The 16966-nt window shown below is 37.7% G+C and overlaps 1 protein-coding gene across 9 annotated transcripts in view; it reads right to left on the bottom strand.

Annotated features, from left to right (window-relative positions):
• The window catches only part of MBNL2 (muscleblind like splicing regulator 2), an 87895-nt gene that overhangs the window by 59661 nt on the left and 11268 nt on the right, over window positions 1-16966 (bottom strand). For all 9 annotated transcript variants that reach the window (XM_060769473.2, XM_060769475.2, XM_060769479.2 and 6 more), the window contains exon 2: window positions 1926-2653. In XM_060769473.2, the coding sequence (XP_060625456.1) occupies window positions 1926-2099 (174 nt within the window). In that variant the 5' untranslated portion in view covers window positions 2100-2653. The remainder of the gene's footprint in view (window positions 1-1925; window positions 2654-16966) is intronic.

Raw genomic sequence — 16966 nt, 5'->3', positions numbered from 1 at the left:
CCTGACATCTATTTGGAAGTGCCATTTGTAACTTTTTTCTAATCAAATAGTAGAAATTGTGATTTAACATAACATGTGATCTAAGGGCATATTTTTAAATCTGTAACACTTTAAAAAGGTCTACGGTTTAGTGAAAATAAAGATGATCCTTTAGATTTCCCTATTTTTTCCTTCATTTTGTTCTAAATATCAGAAATGTCTAGATTACAAAAATTACTGTGTCTCTTATGCAATGCAATTCAATAATACTATCTAGAAGATTCCCCAACAGTAGAAATCTCTTCCAAGGAAACTTTCTTTTTTCTCATTTTTTATACTTGATTGTTTTTTCTATTTGAATTGCATATTCAATGCAAACTGTGATGCATGCTTAATGTATCAGAGTTGATGACATACTTTTGAACTTTTGTAAACAGTCATGAGACTTTTTTGAGGGCAGAGTTTAAAAACCAAACAAACACTGAAATTAACTGTAAATTTCCATAGGTTCCATAGAAGCAGAACTGTAACTTTAGTTCAGTTTCAGTGGTTTACCCTGTATTTGCTATCTTATGTACAGATTACACACCCCTATTCTTGCTTTGGAACAGATCCTTTTCGTTTCTCAAGAAGTCAACTGTAAGGAATGCCCGTGCATCCAAATATCCAGAGTTTTTGCTCCATCTTCAAAAGGAGCTACATAATCTAAGTCCATTCTCATTGCCATATGTGAGGCGCCTGCCTCTCTGACCCAACAGCTCACCTTTTGGATGGGAAGACAGACCACTGTGCCTTGCGACATATGACTGGTGTTGCGTCATCGTTCTGGCTGCTAAGCATTTCTAGGTCAAGACTCAAAGTTGCAAAACAGAACAGCTCTGATCAATTTGAAATGAAATGGCAATTGTTTCTTTTGAAGTGATATGGCAAAAATACCGCACAGCAAACAATTTGTTGAACCCTAACCCCCCCCCCCACACGTATATAAGATATATAAGATATGAATCTTGCAGATACAAGGGATGCTATTGTATAGGAAATTTCCACAAAGCAATGAGTATGCAAAAGCATATTCTGTACTGAAAGAAAGGAGCTAGTGAGCAGGGTATTCAAGCTGAACCCCAATCCTCAATTAGCACAGCTGGTAAATCATCAGCAATTATAAGATCTATCAAGCAAAAAGTTGCAAGTTCGAAGCCCTGAATTGGCATGAGCTGCCAACTGTCAGCCTAGCTCATTGTTTACCTGAGCAATTTGAAAATAGCTTTGGCTGTGATTAGAGAAATTAGGAACTGCTAAAAGTGTGGGATGTGTTTTACAACGCCATAAAGAAAGAAGATCAGAAAATCTTTTGCTGGGCAACCAAAAGGAAGGAGGAAGTCCTGGCGGCTCTTCGTTATAGATGTTAGAGCAACAGCAGCTCCTGGACTCGAGCCCAACCTTCCAGAGCACCTCCTTCTGTTCTGTCTGTGTATTGTCTATAAAAAAGGGGCATTGAATGTTTGCCATGTATGTGTACTGTGATCTGCCCTGAGTCCCCTTCGGGGTGAAAGGGGTGGATTATTATTATTATTATTATTATTATTATTTTCTTCTTGCTGTCCAAGCCTGGAAAGGGATATGGATATGAGTAGATGGAGTCCAACCAGGAATAGGAAGAGCTTGAGGAAGTTACTTTTTTAACCACAGGCCCAATCCCTACCCAGATCAGTCACCACAACAGCTGAGAGATTCTGATAATCATGATCCAAAAAAAGTTATTTGAAAGAACAGATTTCAGCCTTAGCCTCTCTTTAAATCTTGGTGCCACAAACACAATGCTCTGGATAGTATATGGGTGTTTTTAATTAGAATACTTTAAGTCACTCTCCAATGGACAGAGAAAGCTCTTATTGGATAGTTTTGTTTCATGTTACCAAGAGTATGGGAATGTTATGTTTACTTACCTTTAGAGAATCAAAGCAGGCAATGACTCTTCCATTTTCAACCTGGCAGCTTTTGGGTGGATGTGCAAATTTACATTCCTCATCAGAGCGTGAGCAAGTTCCTCTCTGGAACTGCCTGCACACTTCTAATGTCAGCCATTTTGTGTCTCTTACAGGAGCAACATTCAAAGCCATGGTGTAAGATTGAATTGGTGAGGAACTAACAATAGAATCCGCTCCAGTTATGAACTCCAACAAGTCAGGAACCCCCTTTTAAGCAACAACGATGTAACAAATGCTTAGGAGAGGACACTGCAGACAAAGTTGGATTAAGTAAAAATGTATTAATACATGTGTTAATCATCCATCAGTGTGATTGCAGACTTCTATACATTTGGCTGTAAATTTTCATGCTCAGTGGCATTTCTGGCTTCAAAAATGTGAGTTTCTTGACTGTTTTGTTAAGCAATGTTGTTTTCATACAGTGACTCTCCTTGATGACATTTTGTGTCCTCTTTGTTGGCATTGATTACACAAGATGTGATATGCATTCAGCAGTTTTCATGCCCAACTTAATATTGTCCTCAGGGTTTGCAAACGCTGGAGTTAGTTTCACGTCAGGCAGCTGGCAAAGTACTACAGATGACACATAAGGTAAGAGCAGGATCTAGCTGGCCGAGATCATCTTCTAAAAAACACGGCTGTCTCTTGTACAAGCAGCTTCACAAAGGCACTTATAACACATGGGCCTGTAAAGATAAAAGAGAAATGATATTCAATCAACACTCAGTTTCTTCCCCTTCTTAAGAGATATTTTATTACATTAGCTGCATCTTGATAAAGTTTGCTGTACATTTAAAAAACTACAGGAATGTTGAGGAAGCAATATATATATATATATATATATCATATACAACTAAATCAGTTCTATTATCTAGGTACTTTCACTGTGACACATGTTATAAACCTTTTCTCCTTTGTTGGTGGCTTCTCTGAACTCACTTCAAATATGTATTTCTGCCTGGATCTGTTGGGATAGTCATTTGAAGGTCAGGATTAAACAGACAGAAGACTTAAGTACTAGTATTTATCATTCTCATCAAGTATTTGGTACCCAATTTTAGGATTACACTAGCAATACGTTTGAAGTTAAAAAAACAAAACAACAATGAAATAAGTAATTGTGTAGTATTTACTATCTAGAACATTGCATGACAGTTTCACCTTTCCAGTTAAATGGATTGTCATACGCAGAACATGTGCAATCCTATGCATGCTTACTCAGGGCCCATCTACACAGCACCTAAAATACAGCATTTACCGGGTTAAGAGGGGGTGGGGTGGCGTCTACATGACGCTAGCAGTAAATCTGCACTGATTCACCGCAACAGACAAAAACACAGAGTAAAAAGGTCCCCTTTTATCCCAATTCTGGCTGGAAAATGTGCATATTCACATCGCTGTATATCCCTGCACTTGCAAAAAACATGATTTTCCTCACTTCGCTTTGTGGAGACTGCTCCAGCACACGTCTGCTTTTTTAAAAGCCCGAAACTGCTGATTGGCTGACTGGGCTGTAATATGGACATACAGTTGGTTTAAAGGAAGCACAAGCGGAGAACAATTAGAACTCTCTGAAATTATTTATTTTTAACTTTATAGTATTACAAAGACCTTGAATAAACAATTGGGGGGAGGAATCCACAAGATTTTTTTTTGTTTTAAATCACTCTGTTATGTGATGAACCTCATACGCACACATACAAATCTGCTTATATTTACATTAAGATATTCGCATGTGCGCATAATCGCATATACGGTGCAGCGCATAACTGATTTTTTTTTTAAACCTTCTAGCGGATGTCCCCCATCCGTCCTCCATTTTGTTCCAATACAGAGGAAGCCTGTGAGGACAGCAGAGGGCCTAATCACGGTACTAGCAGGTCTGTGTGGGGATTTGCAGTCAAGTCCCAGGATTTTTTTTAACCACCATTTAAGCCTGCGTTTTCATGCTATCTGGAAATGCCTCACTGATACTGTGTTTACTAGGATTGCTACCCTAGTTAGCATTATCTAGTTGATGTTTATGAATTGCTTGTATTTGTTTCCTTGGGGTTTGTTTTCAACTTATGCAAGTTATTGTTTTCTTTGTACTACCTCTTAGCAGAATCAGACTGCAACTGTAAAATTCATTCAAAATACTATGGCTTGCCGCATGAAATAAGGATATGCATTTAAAAATCTTCACACTGTAACAGCATTGAGACAAAAATGAAAAGGTGACAAAAAAGGTGTTCAAGGAAATAACTGGATAAAATTAATTTTCAATGTTATGTCCTTTGAATCTTGTACATGGTTTTCTATATACTCTTTCTTCTTTATATCACTTAAAATAAACTATGTCTTCCCTGGAAGAATTACTTAATCTGCTATCATGTGAGGGTACAATTGAGCCTACAAGTGAGGCTCAGTTTTTCAACATGCTTCATACTGTTTACAATATAGAAATGAGCTTATTAAGGAAATCTTTTAGGTTTACTTTAAAGCTCGCTTTATACTATGACAGCACTGATGATGCATAAGCCATGTGGGAAAGCAGGAGGAAAAGTATACCACCAACTGCAAAGGAAGCAGCTTCATGCAGCTACGAAGGCAGAAACTCCCCAGAAAGGAATTCCTTTCTGCAACACTGGATAATTGTGTATTGGGCCAGATTCGTTCATGCATTTTGAAATGTGTTGTGACAGGGAGCTAGCATCGCTTGTGTCCCAATAACAGGAGTGTGGATCAACAACAGGTGTTCTACCATCAAAACCTCTCATCTCACCTTGGCAGAAGTCTTAATCTAGTCCCTGACAAAGAAGACAAAGAACCTACATTGCTCTTCAATTGGTTAGGTTGTTCAAAATCTGATGCACTATGATGCTTGTCTGTGTGACTATGAAAAGGAAGACACTAAATCCTGGGCTGCAACAGAGCATAGAAGGAACATTGACCCCAAAACACCCTCAAAATTCTCCTAGATTTGAGGTTTTTCAATATCCACATTTTGTTGGTTGAAGGCTCTCCAGGACCACTGCCACAGCAACTCTAAAGCGACTTTTCTCCTGTTACTTGATCAAGTTAGTGGTTTAAAGCTGTCTAAACCATGATAAATGAATGCACTCCTTGGTAGGAAATGTGTAGGACCCAGATTTAATCCCAGCATACCCAAGTAAGGCTGGGCGAGGCTCCTTTTTGGACCCCTGGAGAACCACTGCCAACAATGATGGAGAGTGAGTCAATAGTTTGACTCAGTATAAAGGAACTTTTGTGTTCTTTTGACATCCTTAACAGGCCAACATCTTTTGATGTTGTCTAGGAGCTGGATGTAAGTTTGCCTTAATATGACTAAAAGGATGCTCAGCACCCTTCATCTGTATTTGAAAAGGTAGGAGATATAGTAAATGACACTGGATCAAGGGAAGTAATACTACCACTCTGTTCTGCTTGGGTCAGACATAACCTGGAATGTTATCTCCAATTCTGGCAACACAATCCAAGAAGGATTTTGACCAACTGGAACGTGTCTGTAAGAAGACAACCAAAAAAAGAGGGGATTGGGAAACAAGCCCTATGAGAGCTTGGTAAGCTTAGCCTGCTCCAGAGATTAGGACAGAGAGCCATGAATTCAAACGATAGGAAAAGAGATTCCACCTATACATTAAGAAGATTCTTCTGATGGTAAGAGCTGTTTGACAGTGGAATACAATGCCTCAAGAGAGTATAGAGTTGTCTTCCCTGGAGGTTTTTAAAACAGGTGCGGATTGGCTATGTGTCGGGAGTGCTTTGGTTGTATCTTTATGCACTGGTGGAGATTGCACCTGATGGATCTTGTGGTCTCTTCCATATCTATAATTCTAACCACCTTGCCCTGGAAGTTACACTAGCATTTTCATTTTGCCTCATAATGATGTCCTCATTTGGACATCCTGGAAGACAAAGGAAAATTTAGGAACTCTTTAGAAGCATGGTGAGCAATCACCCATGTTTAGAATGGGAGCACCTAAGCATACAGAAGTGACTTGGCATGCTATTCTTCAACATACTTTATGGTTTCAATAAACCAGGGTTTTTAGGTTATATAGATAATGAACGAAGAAACTTAATAATGGTTTGGCACCTGGAGCAACTCCCTAGCTGACAAGCAAACTCTAAAAACTATGAAGATATGTAACAGGTGAGGTGGTAAGGGAGAATTACGACATCTAACATCTATACAGTAGTCTCAGAGCAATAAGAGGTTTGTTCAAATGTAATGCTAACCATGTTTGATTCAGATATAATGTCAGATCATGTTTTGATGCTATGTGAGGAAATTAGTTAGGGAAGCCTGTTTGAAACGTTAGAAGGCAAGACACATGCCTTTGCCCTTCAACAATAAGTGTAAGAGATGAGGGATAAAAGCTATAATAAATAGCAGATAGGAAGATGTAAGGACTCACAGTCTCAAAAACTGTTGTTCCCCTTGAGTATGAATTTCCTTCCTTCCCTTCCAAATTCCATATTATAGTTTGCTAATTTTTCCTGAATGACCCAAACCATATTTTTATTTAGTTATTTATTTGTTTATTTTTGTTTTTATTGCAGGATAGGTTTCAAATCCTGGTTTGCAGGGCAAGTGCAGATCATACTTGACAAAAGTGCAGCATGTCAAGAGAGGACAACAGGAGTAAAAGAAGTGTGTCAAGCTTTTCTCATATTATCAAACCTTGGTCAGGCATTACCTGTAAATAGACCAGGGATTTTGGAAACTTATTAATAACCCAATGCTACAAAATAAACATACCAACAAGATGCACTGTACAAGTATAGAATCCTTTAATATCAAATTTGTATCACTTGGCACGCTCCTGACAAATATCACCTCCCTACTATTAGACTGGGCAAATCAAGACATCTGATGTCATAATAGATATAAATAAGAATCAGACAGTAGATAAATAAATATTTAATGAAGCTTTTCTGGCTTCCCTAAAATACTTCACAGGATTGAACAGTGAAATTTCAGCCACTGCTATTAAAATAGTTCAACTTTTATAACACATGGGAATAGCCAAGCTCTAATGTTTATTTTAGCATTTCAGTTTTATCTGTAAGAAAAACAGCATGTTCAGGCCACCACAAAATTTAGAACAGAGACTTCCCTAACAGTCTCTCTGTTTTCAAATCTCGAACAGACACTGCTACACACACACCCAATAAAGGGCGAAAGAGGGTGAATGAGTTGAGAAGATAAGTCTTCAGTGTTCATGTAGCAGACATGCAAATACCTGTTCTACGTTATTTTTACCTTTTTATACTATTTATTTTTTTGCCCAAAACACTGTCCAACCTTGTAATTTCCAAAACATGCAATACTTTGAAGCTCAGAGCGCCCACCTATTACTTCTCTGCATGACTCACTGCTTCTATTCAGAATGAGTAATTCTGCTACATTTCTCCATCAGCCATCCCTGGATCAATCACTACCAATGCAAAGAGTCACATCAGAATTACCTGCAATTAGGATCCAAACACATACCATTTCAGGAATGCAGTTGCCACTGGCAACCATGAAATGTCTGCTGATAAACATCTACCGAATCCCTGCATGACACAAGGCATCCCTTCCCCAGCATACTGTGTGCATTGCAGAAACTGTGTGGGTGGGTGAGTGCAGAGGATAATCGCTTACTTTTTATCAGGCAAGAAAGGCAATCCTTTCCAAAAAATCTCCAGCATGTGCAGGAAGACTCAGGTACAGGGGCCAGCATCTGACTTCAAACCCAAGAATACAAGAGCTCCTTGCTGTTTTCAAGAGTGTAAATGCTTGATTTAAAATGAGATAACGTTCCCACTCCTCCCCCATGTTGTGTGGAACTTGAGTAAGGAGTGGCAGTGGCTCCTTCACAGTTTTGAAAGCACCAAAGGCCAAGGAGACACAATGAAGACACCACTATATTTAAGGACTTAGTGAGTGATCATTGTTGCACTTTATGAGGACAGATATTGTACATAGCCACTATTTTATAGCTTGACTTTTTTAGCATCTTTCATTGATAGAAGTTTTATCACTGTTTTATGTGTATTGGGGTTAATTTTACTGTTATTAATTATATCTTTTTATATTTTGCTGTATTTGTATTGTGTTGCACTATGGCAGTGGTTCTCAACCTGGGGTCCCCAGATGTTTTTGGCTTTCAACTCCCAGAAATCCTAACAGCTGGTAAACTGGCTGGGATTTCTGGGAGTTGTAGGCCAAAAACATCTGGGGACCCCAGGTTGAGAACCACTGCACTATGGAGTGTGTTCTGTGAGTTGTCCCAAGTCTCTGTGGGAGATGGTTACAGGATAAAATATTATTATTATTATTATTATTATTATTATCATAATTATCATTATTATCATTACTAGCAGGAATACCATTTATAAAAAGGGAAAGCACATGGAAAGACTTACCCTATTCCTCTCTCAATATGACCCTGACAAATATCACCCCCCCCCCCTACGATTAACTCTAACAGATAAACTAGCTCTCAAACTGGTAGTACTGCCTGCCCTCCCCCAAAAAAAAACCCAAAAAAGAAAAAAGAAAAAATGTCCTTCCATGCCCACTGTTTCCAGGTTTATTTTTGAATGAATAATATCACCTAAAAGAGAAATAACATGGTGTAGAGGTGTCAGTAATGGACTAACTCTGTTGGAAACCAATGTTCAAATTCCCAATCAGATTTGGAAACCACAGGCAGGTTCTTGGGCAAACCACACAATCTCAGCTTCAGAGGAATCAATGGAAAGCCTCCTCTGAACAAATCTTGCCAATAAAACCGCACATAGCCTTAGAGTCACAGTAAGTCAGAAATGATTTCACACAAGAATAATATCATATCTAGTATGACCATCTGAAGTAGTAAGAGAGACTCTTGCTGTCTTGCTATCTGAAAAGCACTGTAATGACTGCTGTACTTTCCGGAGGACCCAGGAAAGAACTCCACACTGATTCCCATCCTCTCCCCCCAATGCTTTGTGAATCCCAGCCCATTCAGAACAGTGATGTAATTTATTTATACATTTGTAGTTCATTTATATTCTATCCTTTTATTAATGAACTCAAGATATACTATCTTGAGTTCATTAATGAAAGGACAGAAAATAAAAGAACTCCAAATGTAGTTTATGTCTTTATCACCAACCATTTATGACCCTGTTATGTAGATCAAAATGAGCTTCATGGCTTAGTGGTAGACAGAAATAGTTTCAATATCTTGGAGATCTTAAAAGCTAAGTAGGGTCTGCCCTGGTTAGTACTCAGATTGAAGATGGCCAATGAAAACCAGGTGCTGCACGCTACATTTCAGAGGAAGGAACTGGAAAATCACCTCTAAATATTCTTAAGGAAACTACGAAATTCACGGGTCACCATAAGTCAACAAGTGACTTGAGGGTTCTTTGGAGAGATCTTTTAAGGTTCAGACTAAAACTCTGAGTGAATTTACCACACCGCTGACATGTTCTGTATCTCAAAAACTAGAATGGATAGGGGAAATTTGGTGCCAGTTTTGGAATCAGCAGATCAAGCATATCCAGAAACAGGGCTAATATTTGAGGCACCATGTGTATCAGTCAGCCAACATTATCAAACCCAGAATAAATTCATACTTAAATTATATCACTAATACCAATGTTATAGAATGCAAATGGTTAAACCATCTCCTATTACGTTTTGTATGTTTTTATTATTCCACCAAAGTTGGCCATTAAACGAGTATAAAAGTTAGCCTCTGTTTATAGTACTTTGTATTTGTTATGGCTACACAAGTGCTACACCAGTTTTTTAACACACATCTATCAAATTTTAACAACAGATGCTAAAAACAACTATTCACATGTTACAAATTCTATTTTGACAATCTATGCACATCACAGATATTCCAAAAGATATATATGGCGACAATTTTTATGCTTATATTTTGTTTTGTTAATCTTATGGTTATGTTGTTTTTTACTTTGTATTTTTTGTGATGTTACATGGGAATTGCTCTGAGTCCGCTCGGGGAGAAGGAGCGGTATATAAATAAAGTTGTTGTTGTTGTTATTATTATTATTATGCACATTACACATATTCCAAAAGATATATATACTACTTATATTTCTTCAGGAATTTAATATACTCAAAGCAAACCCAAACAGAACATCACACATAAAGGTATTCCACACAGTTCATCAGAAACAAATCTCAGAGAATCTGCAACATGAGTAATGAAAATGTGAAGAAGGTAATTTGATTATGAGTCCATAATAATGTATGTATAAATTTTCTTAAGCATCTCCAAAGCTAATACTGTGCAGATAGGAACTTGTTTAGGCACGGAAACAATTCCAGGAAAGTGGTTCTATTTATTAGCATGTACTCTTTAAAAAATTATCCCATTCTTTTAGAATGAACACACCTTGTGATATAGACCTTGTTCAGAAGTTATGATAACCCGACATCCATAAATATGTTTGGAAAGTGGGAAAGGAGTACCACACATTTCTTCTTGCACATTCCTTCTTCCCTATTCCTTTTATGGGCAGTTTTATGGGCCATCCCTCTTTTCCATGGTTTGTGATAATTATCAATTGCTATGGTATTCAAATAAATTTAGCCGGACAAATATAATGAACCCATTTCCAAGCCCACCTCAAAATTTGGATTCCAATCATGATTCAGAGGCAGGTTGAAAACATCTTTAGGAAGAAGATTGTCGTGCAAGGTCTACTCTGCCTGTGGGCTCAGTCGAGCCCAGTCAAGATCTTAATAGATCATAATGCTTGCAATGGAAAGTGATCAGGCCAGTTAGGTCACTCTCAGTGCCACCGAGTACAAAAAGCCAAATAGCTAAAGTGAGCATATACTTGTTTATGCCCAAAGGGAACTGAAGAGAACCAAGTGAACTACTGTATAAGGTGCTGAATATTATTTCCAAAAGAGGTTCAGTACACTGGATAGCTTTTAAAAAATAGATTCAGAGCCAATTAACGCCCCACTATCTCCTATTCCAGTCCGGTATGTCATATGCAAAGGAAACCAATAGTATGTATTAGTGGCCTGAACTGCATGTCAAGAAAGGACTATGCCTAACACTTCGTTATTTCTTGAAGCAATAAGAAAGGAAAAACTGTGTATTTATGGTGCTAGTTTTTGATATGCAAATCATGCTTGTAGAGAGCTACATTTTATTTAAACTAAACTTGGAACAAAAAACAGAGGTACCAAAGAAATACACTGGGATACTGGAGTTGTAGGCAATAGAAGCAAGGCAAAGGATAAAGGCTTCAGATATCTAGATGTCAGGGCAAAAGCGCCACTGACAGACCATTCCGAAACTGAGCTCCTATTCACTGTTGATCGCAGCATTCAATGGCCAAGCAGGTTGTGGATGTTTTTGGCAGGAAGAAATGCAAAAGAAATACTGATATTATGTATGGATGCAGGAGTTGTATAAACAACTCAGGAGCTGCAGATGAGGGGACAAACCAGATACTGACATGCAAATAACAATCTTATTACCTTAAACAAAGGATGAAAACAAATATTTATTAAAAACTGACTACTGGCAAACAGCATTTAAGATCAAAGCAGTAGCTTAGAAAAATATATATAAAAAGCAGAACATGTGAAATGGCCAATTCATATAGAAAAACAAACTGCATACAGAAATGGATTTAACAGTTTGTACAACCTGTACTAAAAACAAGAGCTACTGTTAGGACAGAATATGGAGGAATGGAATGGTTTCCAATTGGCAAGGGACCAAGGAAGGCTGCCTTTTATCACTCTAGATGTTTAACTTGTACACCAAACATTTCTTAAGTAAAGTAGGATTAGATTTAGAAGGAGACTTGAAAACTGGAGGGACATCAACAGTCTAAGATATGCAGATGACACCATATTACTAGCACAAAATAGTAATGGAATGGCATTTTAAAAAATGTCAAGTCAGAAAGTGCAAAGTTTGTATATTAAGAAAGTAAAAAATGATGACCACAGTTTTTAAATGATGACCACAGTTTTTAATAAAATAGATGAGGAAGTCATTGAATAGTTCAAGATTTTCTATACCTGGGCTCAATTATTCAGCAGATTACATTCAGGAAATGAAAAGAAATGAAGAGAAGACTAGGATTTGGAAGGATAACTATGATACTGAAATATATCACTGAATCCTAAATTTAAGATGGTCCGTGTCATTGTGGATCATAATAAAATGTGGCAAATTCTTGGTGGTATGGGCATACCAAATCACCTTGTCTCTCTCCTGAGGAATCTGCATAAGGACCAAGTAGCAACAGTAAGAACTGACCATGGAACAACAGACTGGTTCAAGATTGGGAAAGGCGTATGGCAGGGTTGTATACTTTCACCCAACCTATTCAACTTGTATGCAGAACACATCATATGATGTGTGGGGCTTGATGAATGCAAGGCTGGGGTTAAAAATGCTGGAAGGAACATTAACAACCTTAGGGCAGATGATATCACTTTGATGGCCGAAAGCGAGGAGGAGCTGAGGAGCCTTCTAATCAAGATGAAAGAAGAAAGTGCAAAGCAGGGTTGCAGTTAAACATAAAAAAACAAGATTATGGCAACCAGACTGATTGATAACTGGCAAATAGAGGAAGAAGGCCATGGCAGACTTTGTATTTCTAGGTGCAAAGATTACTGCAGATGCAGACTGTAGCCAGGAAATCTGAAGACACTTACTTCTTGGGAGGACAGCAATGACCAATCTCGATAAAAAAGTGAAGACATCACACTGGCAACAAAGATCCGAATAGTTAAAGCAATGGTATTCCCCGTAGTAACCTACGGATGTGAGAGCTGGACCATAGGGAGGCTGAACGAAGGAAGATTGATGCTTTTGAACTGTGATGTTGGAGGAAAGTTCTGAGAGTGCCTTGGTCCGCGAAAAGATCCAACCAGTCCATACTTCAGGAAATAAAACCCAACTGCTCATTGGAGGGAAGGATATTAGAGGCAAAGATGAAGTACTTTGGCCACATAATGAGAAGACAGGAAAGCTTAGAGAAGACAATTATGCTGGGGAAAATGGAAGGAAAAAGGAAGAGGATGGATGGCATCCTTGAAGTGACTGGCTTGACCTTGAAGGAGCTGGATGTGGTGACAGCTGACAGGGAGTTCTGGCGTGGGCTGGTTCATGAGGTCACGAAGAGTCAGAAGCGACTGAACAAATGAACAGCGGCAAATGTCATAGTGTTCCCCATTACTATGTATGGTTGTGAAAGCTGAGCAGTGAAGAAAAGCTGATAGGAAGAAAACCAATTCAGTTGTGATGTGGTGCTGGAGAAGAGTTCTGTGGGTATCTTGGACAAATAAGTGAGTAAATTATCTCCCTAGAAGCAAAAATGATGAAATTGAGACTATTGTACTATGGATATATATGAAACGAGATTACTCACAAGAAAAGACAGTTATGCAAGATAAAGTAGAAGGCAGTAGGAAAAGAGGAAGACCACAATTCAAATGGATAGACTAAATCAAGGAAGTAAAATCCCAAGTTTGCAAGAATTGAGCAGGGCCATTGAGGTCTCTCATTCATAGAGGCATCATAAATCGAAGTTGACTTTCAGGTAGATAACAACAATTGGAGTGAATCTCTAAAACACAGTATCAGAACAAAGAAAATTTCAAATCATGTTGTTGTAACAGAAATTATTAATTTAAAAATAATTCATTATATCAGCACTATAAGTACCTGTACAATATATTCTAAACTAAAGTATCAATAAAGCCACTATCGATAATTATGATTATTATGATGATATCTTTATATAAATACCGTAATAAGAAATAATCTTTAAGTACATGTAACAAGATCCTCCTTTCAAGAAAACCAAAGCTAATTCTCTTAATTATGTCAAAGCTAAGGTCTTTTAGCTCCTATTGATTTCAGATTATATTTTTCATCAAATGTGTGATTAACTCAATGGCTGTGTTTACACTGGATCATGTTCCAGTGTTCAATAAAATACTGTAGTAACACCCAAACAAATTTTCAACACCTTTTCCATTAATCAGAACACCATGAAATGTTCATTTTTACAGCATATTTTGAACTTTTCACATTTGTACCACCTTTCTCTTATGAATCAGTTACATTCTACATGTGGCCTCAGGAGGCATTTATATAAATTGTTAAATTGAGTTAAATACTGCAAAATAAATTTGTCTTTTATTGGTTGGCACCTGTGACTTCTGTATTTCAGACACAAACTATTTACATAAGTATATTCTTCACATTTTCCATGTAAGGTGGGTTGAATCATGAAAACAACAAAAGATGCCACTGAATTTTCTTGAGCTGTACTTTCTTAATAGAAATCATTCATTACCTCTGTGGTTAACAGATACACCCCAGGAAGGGTCATTAATGACAGAGCTTGAAGCTGCCACAAGCATTCTAGCCCAATCTCCTACTAAACAGCAGGACTAACCATTCACCAAACTTGGCAGTTCAGACTACAATGTGCCACAAGCTGAGAAAGCTGACGCATTGCATAAAAGTACTTACACAGTAAATAGCTCCTCATAATTCAAGCAAGAGGACCGCGGCACAAGCTACACAGGAATGAAACTCCTGCCTAACAGGATCCAGCCTATATATCCTGACAGAAATTTCCCTCTAAACCAGCCAGATCCCAAGAATGAACAAGGCCTCAACCCAAGTGGACATCTTGTGGGTACACTCCATACCTCTCCAAAAGCTATATGACAAAATGCTAACTCACAAATTACCATCTTAGTGAGAGATCATAACCCACTCTGCTTATATATACCATTAGAAAGATGTAAAAAAAATTCTTTCTTTCCTAGTAGCAGGTACTGCCAAAAGATGCTTCACTCTCAATTTGCCTTGGCCTAGTACTTGTTTCAAGGGGAATTTCCTAATGCCTAGTTTGATGTCTCCATTTCTGTCCCACAAGCTGCAGTTCCCTCCCATTTCCTGTGCCACAGCTTGCTTTTCCCCAGGCAATTCCCCTAAATTACAGAACCCTTATGTTAGCACTTCTTAGAGCGTTTATGTGCATCGTCCATAACCTTGCCAGAGCACTACACAGTATGTGGATGCAGTATGTGGATGCAGCAGTCCCTTCACTGCTAGGCAAGAGCCACCTGAACTTTAAGAAATTTAAGAACATTCCAAAATTCTAAAATTGCAACAGCAAAAACAGCAGAGAGGAAACAGGCAGGAACATCTAATTACCTTTCAAGAAGAGTTTGCTCCAGGCACGGTCAGCCCATTGTATGCTAATCAAGGTGGTCAGTTGAAATATTCACACCTAGCCCAACTGACAAAAGTCCTTTGTATCACCCTGGTCATTCCACAGATATATAAACCCTTTTTCCCAGTTCCAACAGACCTCACCTCTGAGGATGCTTGCCATAGATGCAGGCGAAACGTCAGGAGAAATGCCTCTAGAACATGGCCATACAGCCCGAAAAAACCCACAAGAACTTAGTGATTCCAGCCATGAAAGCCTCCGACAATACAATTTAAGAACAGTTTGCAATACAAGGAGGAAACATAACAGACACTTTATTGCTGTTATAAGCACACCGGTAACTCTCTGTATTCAAAGATGCTGCATCCACTGCTTAAAAATATTATTCCACCCGCCCCAAATCCAAAAAAGAAACCTTGATTTTGCCATTTGATAGAAGGCAACTTTTACTACATCACTGTATATAGAGATGCACCTTAATATATCTTTACAGCCTTTAAAATCTTTCTGATGTCAGGCAAACTGCTTTGCAATGCTCATTTGTTTGGATACACTGAACATATTGGAAGCTTAAGTGTCTTTTGCTTTTAATAGGGAAGATCTTGGAGAAGTGGGTCTTACTATGGAAATAAACACAACACATCACAAAGGAGCCTCTGCTCATATTTAATCCCTCCTTCCAATATAACTTTATGGATGCTAAGTTTGTGGGAGGTGGAAGGGGAAAAGAAGCAAGTTTTAAAGCATTGGAAAAACAAAAACAAAAAACAAAACAAATAGTAGCAATGCCCAGGAGTGATTTTAATTTCTGCACTTAACATCTTGAAAATAATGACATTAGAAGGCTATGACAGCAAGTCCAGATTCTGTGTTCCAATCCCCCTACTTTCTGTCCCTTATACCCCAATGCAGCCTTCCTCATCATATGTGTTTTTATATATAAATCCTCCATTTACTGCTTGCAACTAGTTTTTGTCAAATATGCTGACATATTTCAGCAAAATGAAACAACAGTATTAAAAGAAATCAAGTAAAATTTAAAATAATATTATATTATCTATTGTTGTGTATTGTTTTCATTGAAAACATATATAGATCAGATATCTGCAATAATTATTATTAACTTACTTTTTCTGCTTTTAGGTATGGTTCCTATTTTCAAGTTTGACAAGAAAGCAAAAAGGAAAAAAAACTAACTGAAGGAGTATATCAAATTATGTAGGACCACACTGGGAATCTACCATTTCTTCCATGAAAAAAACTTTTACCACTGAAAATATTGTATTGCATTGTACAGAAGAGTTCTTCTCTTTTTAAAGGCCCTTGACATTTCAGTTCCTAGGCATAAGAATCTTTATACAAACTGGAGTTTTCTTCTAAGTAGAATGGAACAAGACAGTGCTCTTACTTTTGGTTGGTAGGTAGACACTATAAACAAAGTATAGTTTGAGAATCCTCATTCAGATATATGAAATTCTCCAAAATCCAAAATTCCCAACACGAGTGGCTAAGATAATGACAGGTTTGCTTTCTGGTGGTTCAATGTATATTTCATGAAGAAAAATATTTAAAATATTATATAAAATTATCTTGAGGCTATGTATATTAGGTGTATATGAAACAAAAATAAATCTGATTTTCTTGTTTTGATTTGGATCCCATCTCATTATGTTCATATATGGAAATGCAGGTATTCCAAAATCTCAAAAAATCTGCAATCCAAAACACTCCTAGTCCTGGTCCCAGTCCCAAGC

Source organism: Anolis sagrei, chromosome 3, assembly GCF_037176765.1.
Source record: "Anolis sagrei isolate rAnoSag1 chromosome 3, rAnoSag1.mat, whole genome shotgun sequence".
NCBI classification, from domain to species: Eukaryota; Metazoa; Chordata; class Lepidosauria; order Squamata; family Dactyloidae; genus Anolis; species Anolis sagrei.
This window is presented reverse-complemented; position numbering and strand designations above follow the sequence as displayed.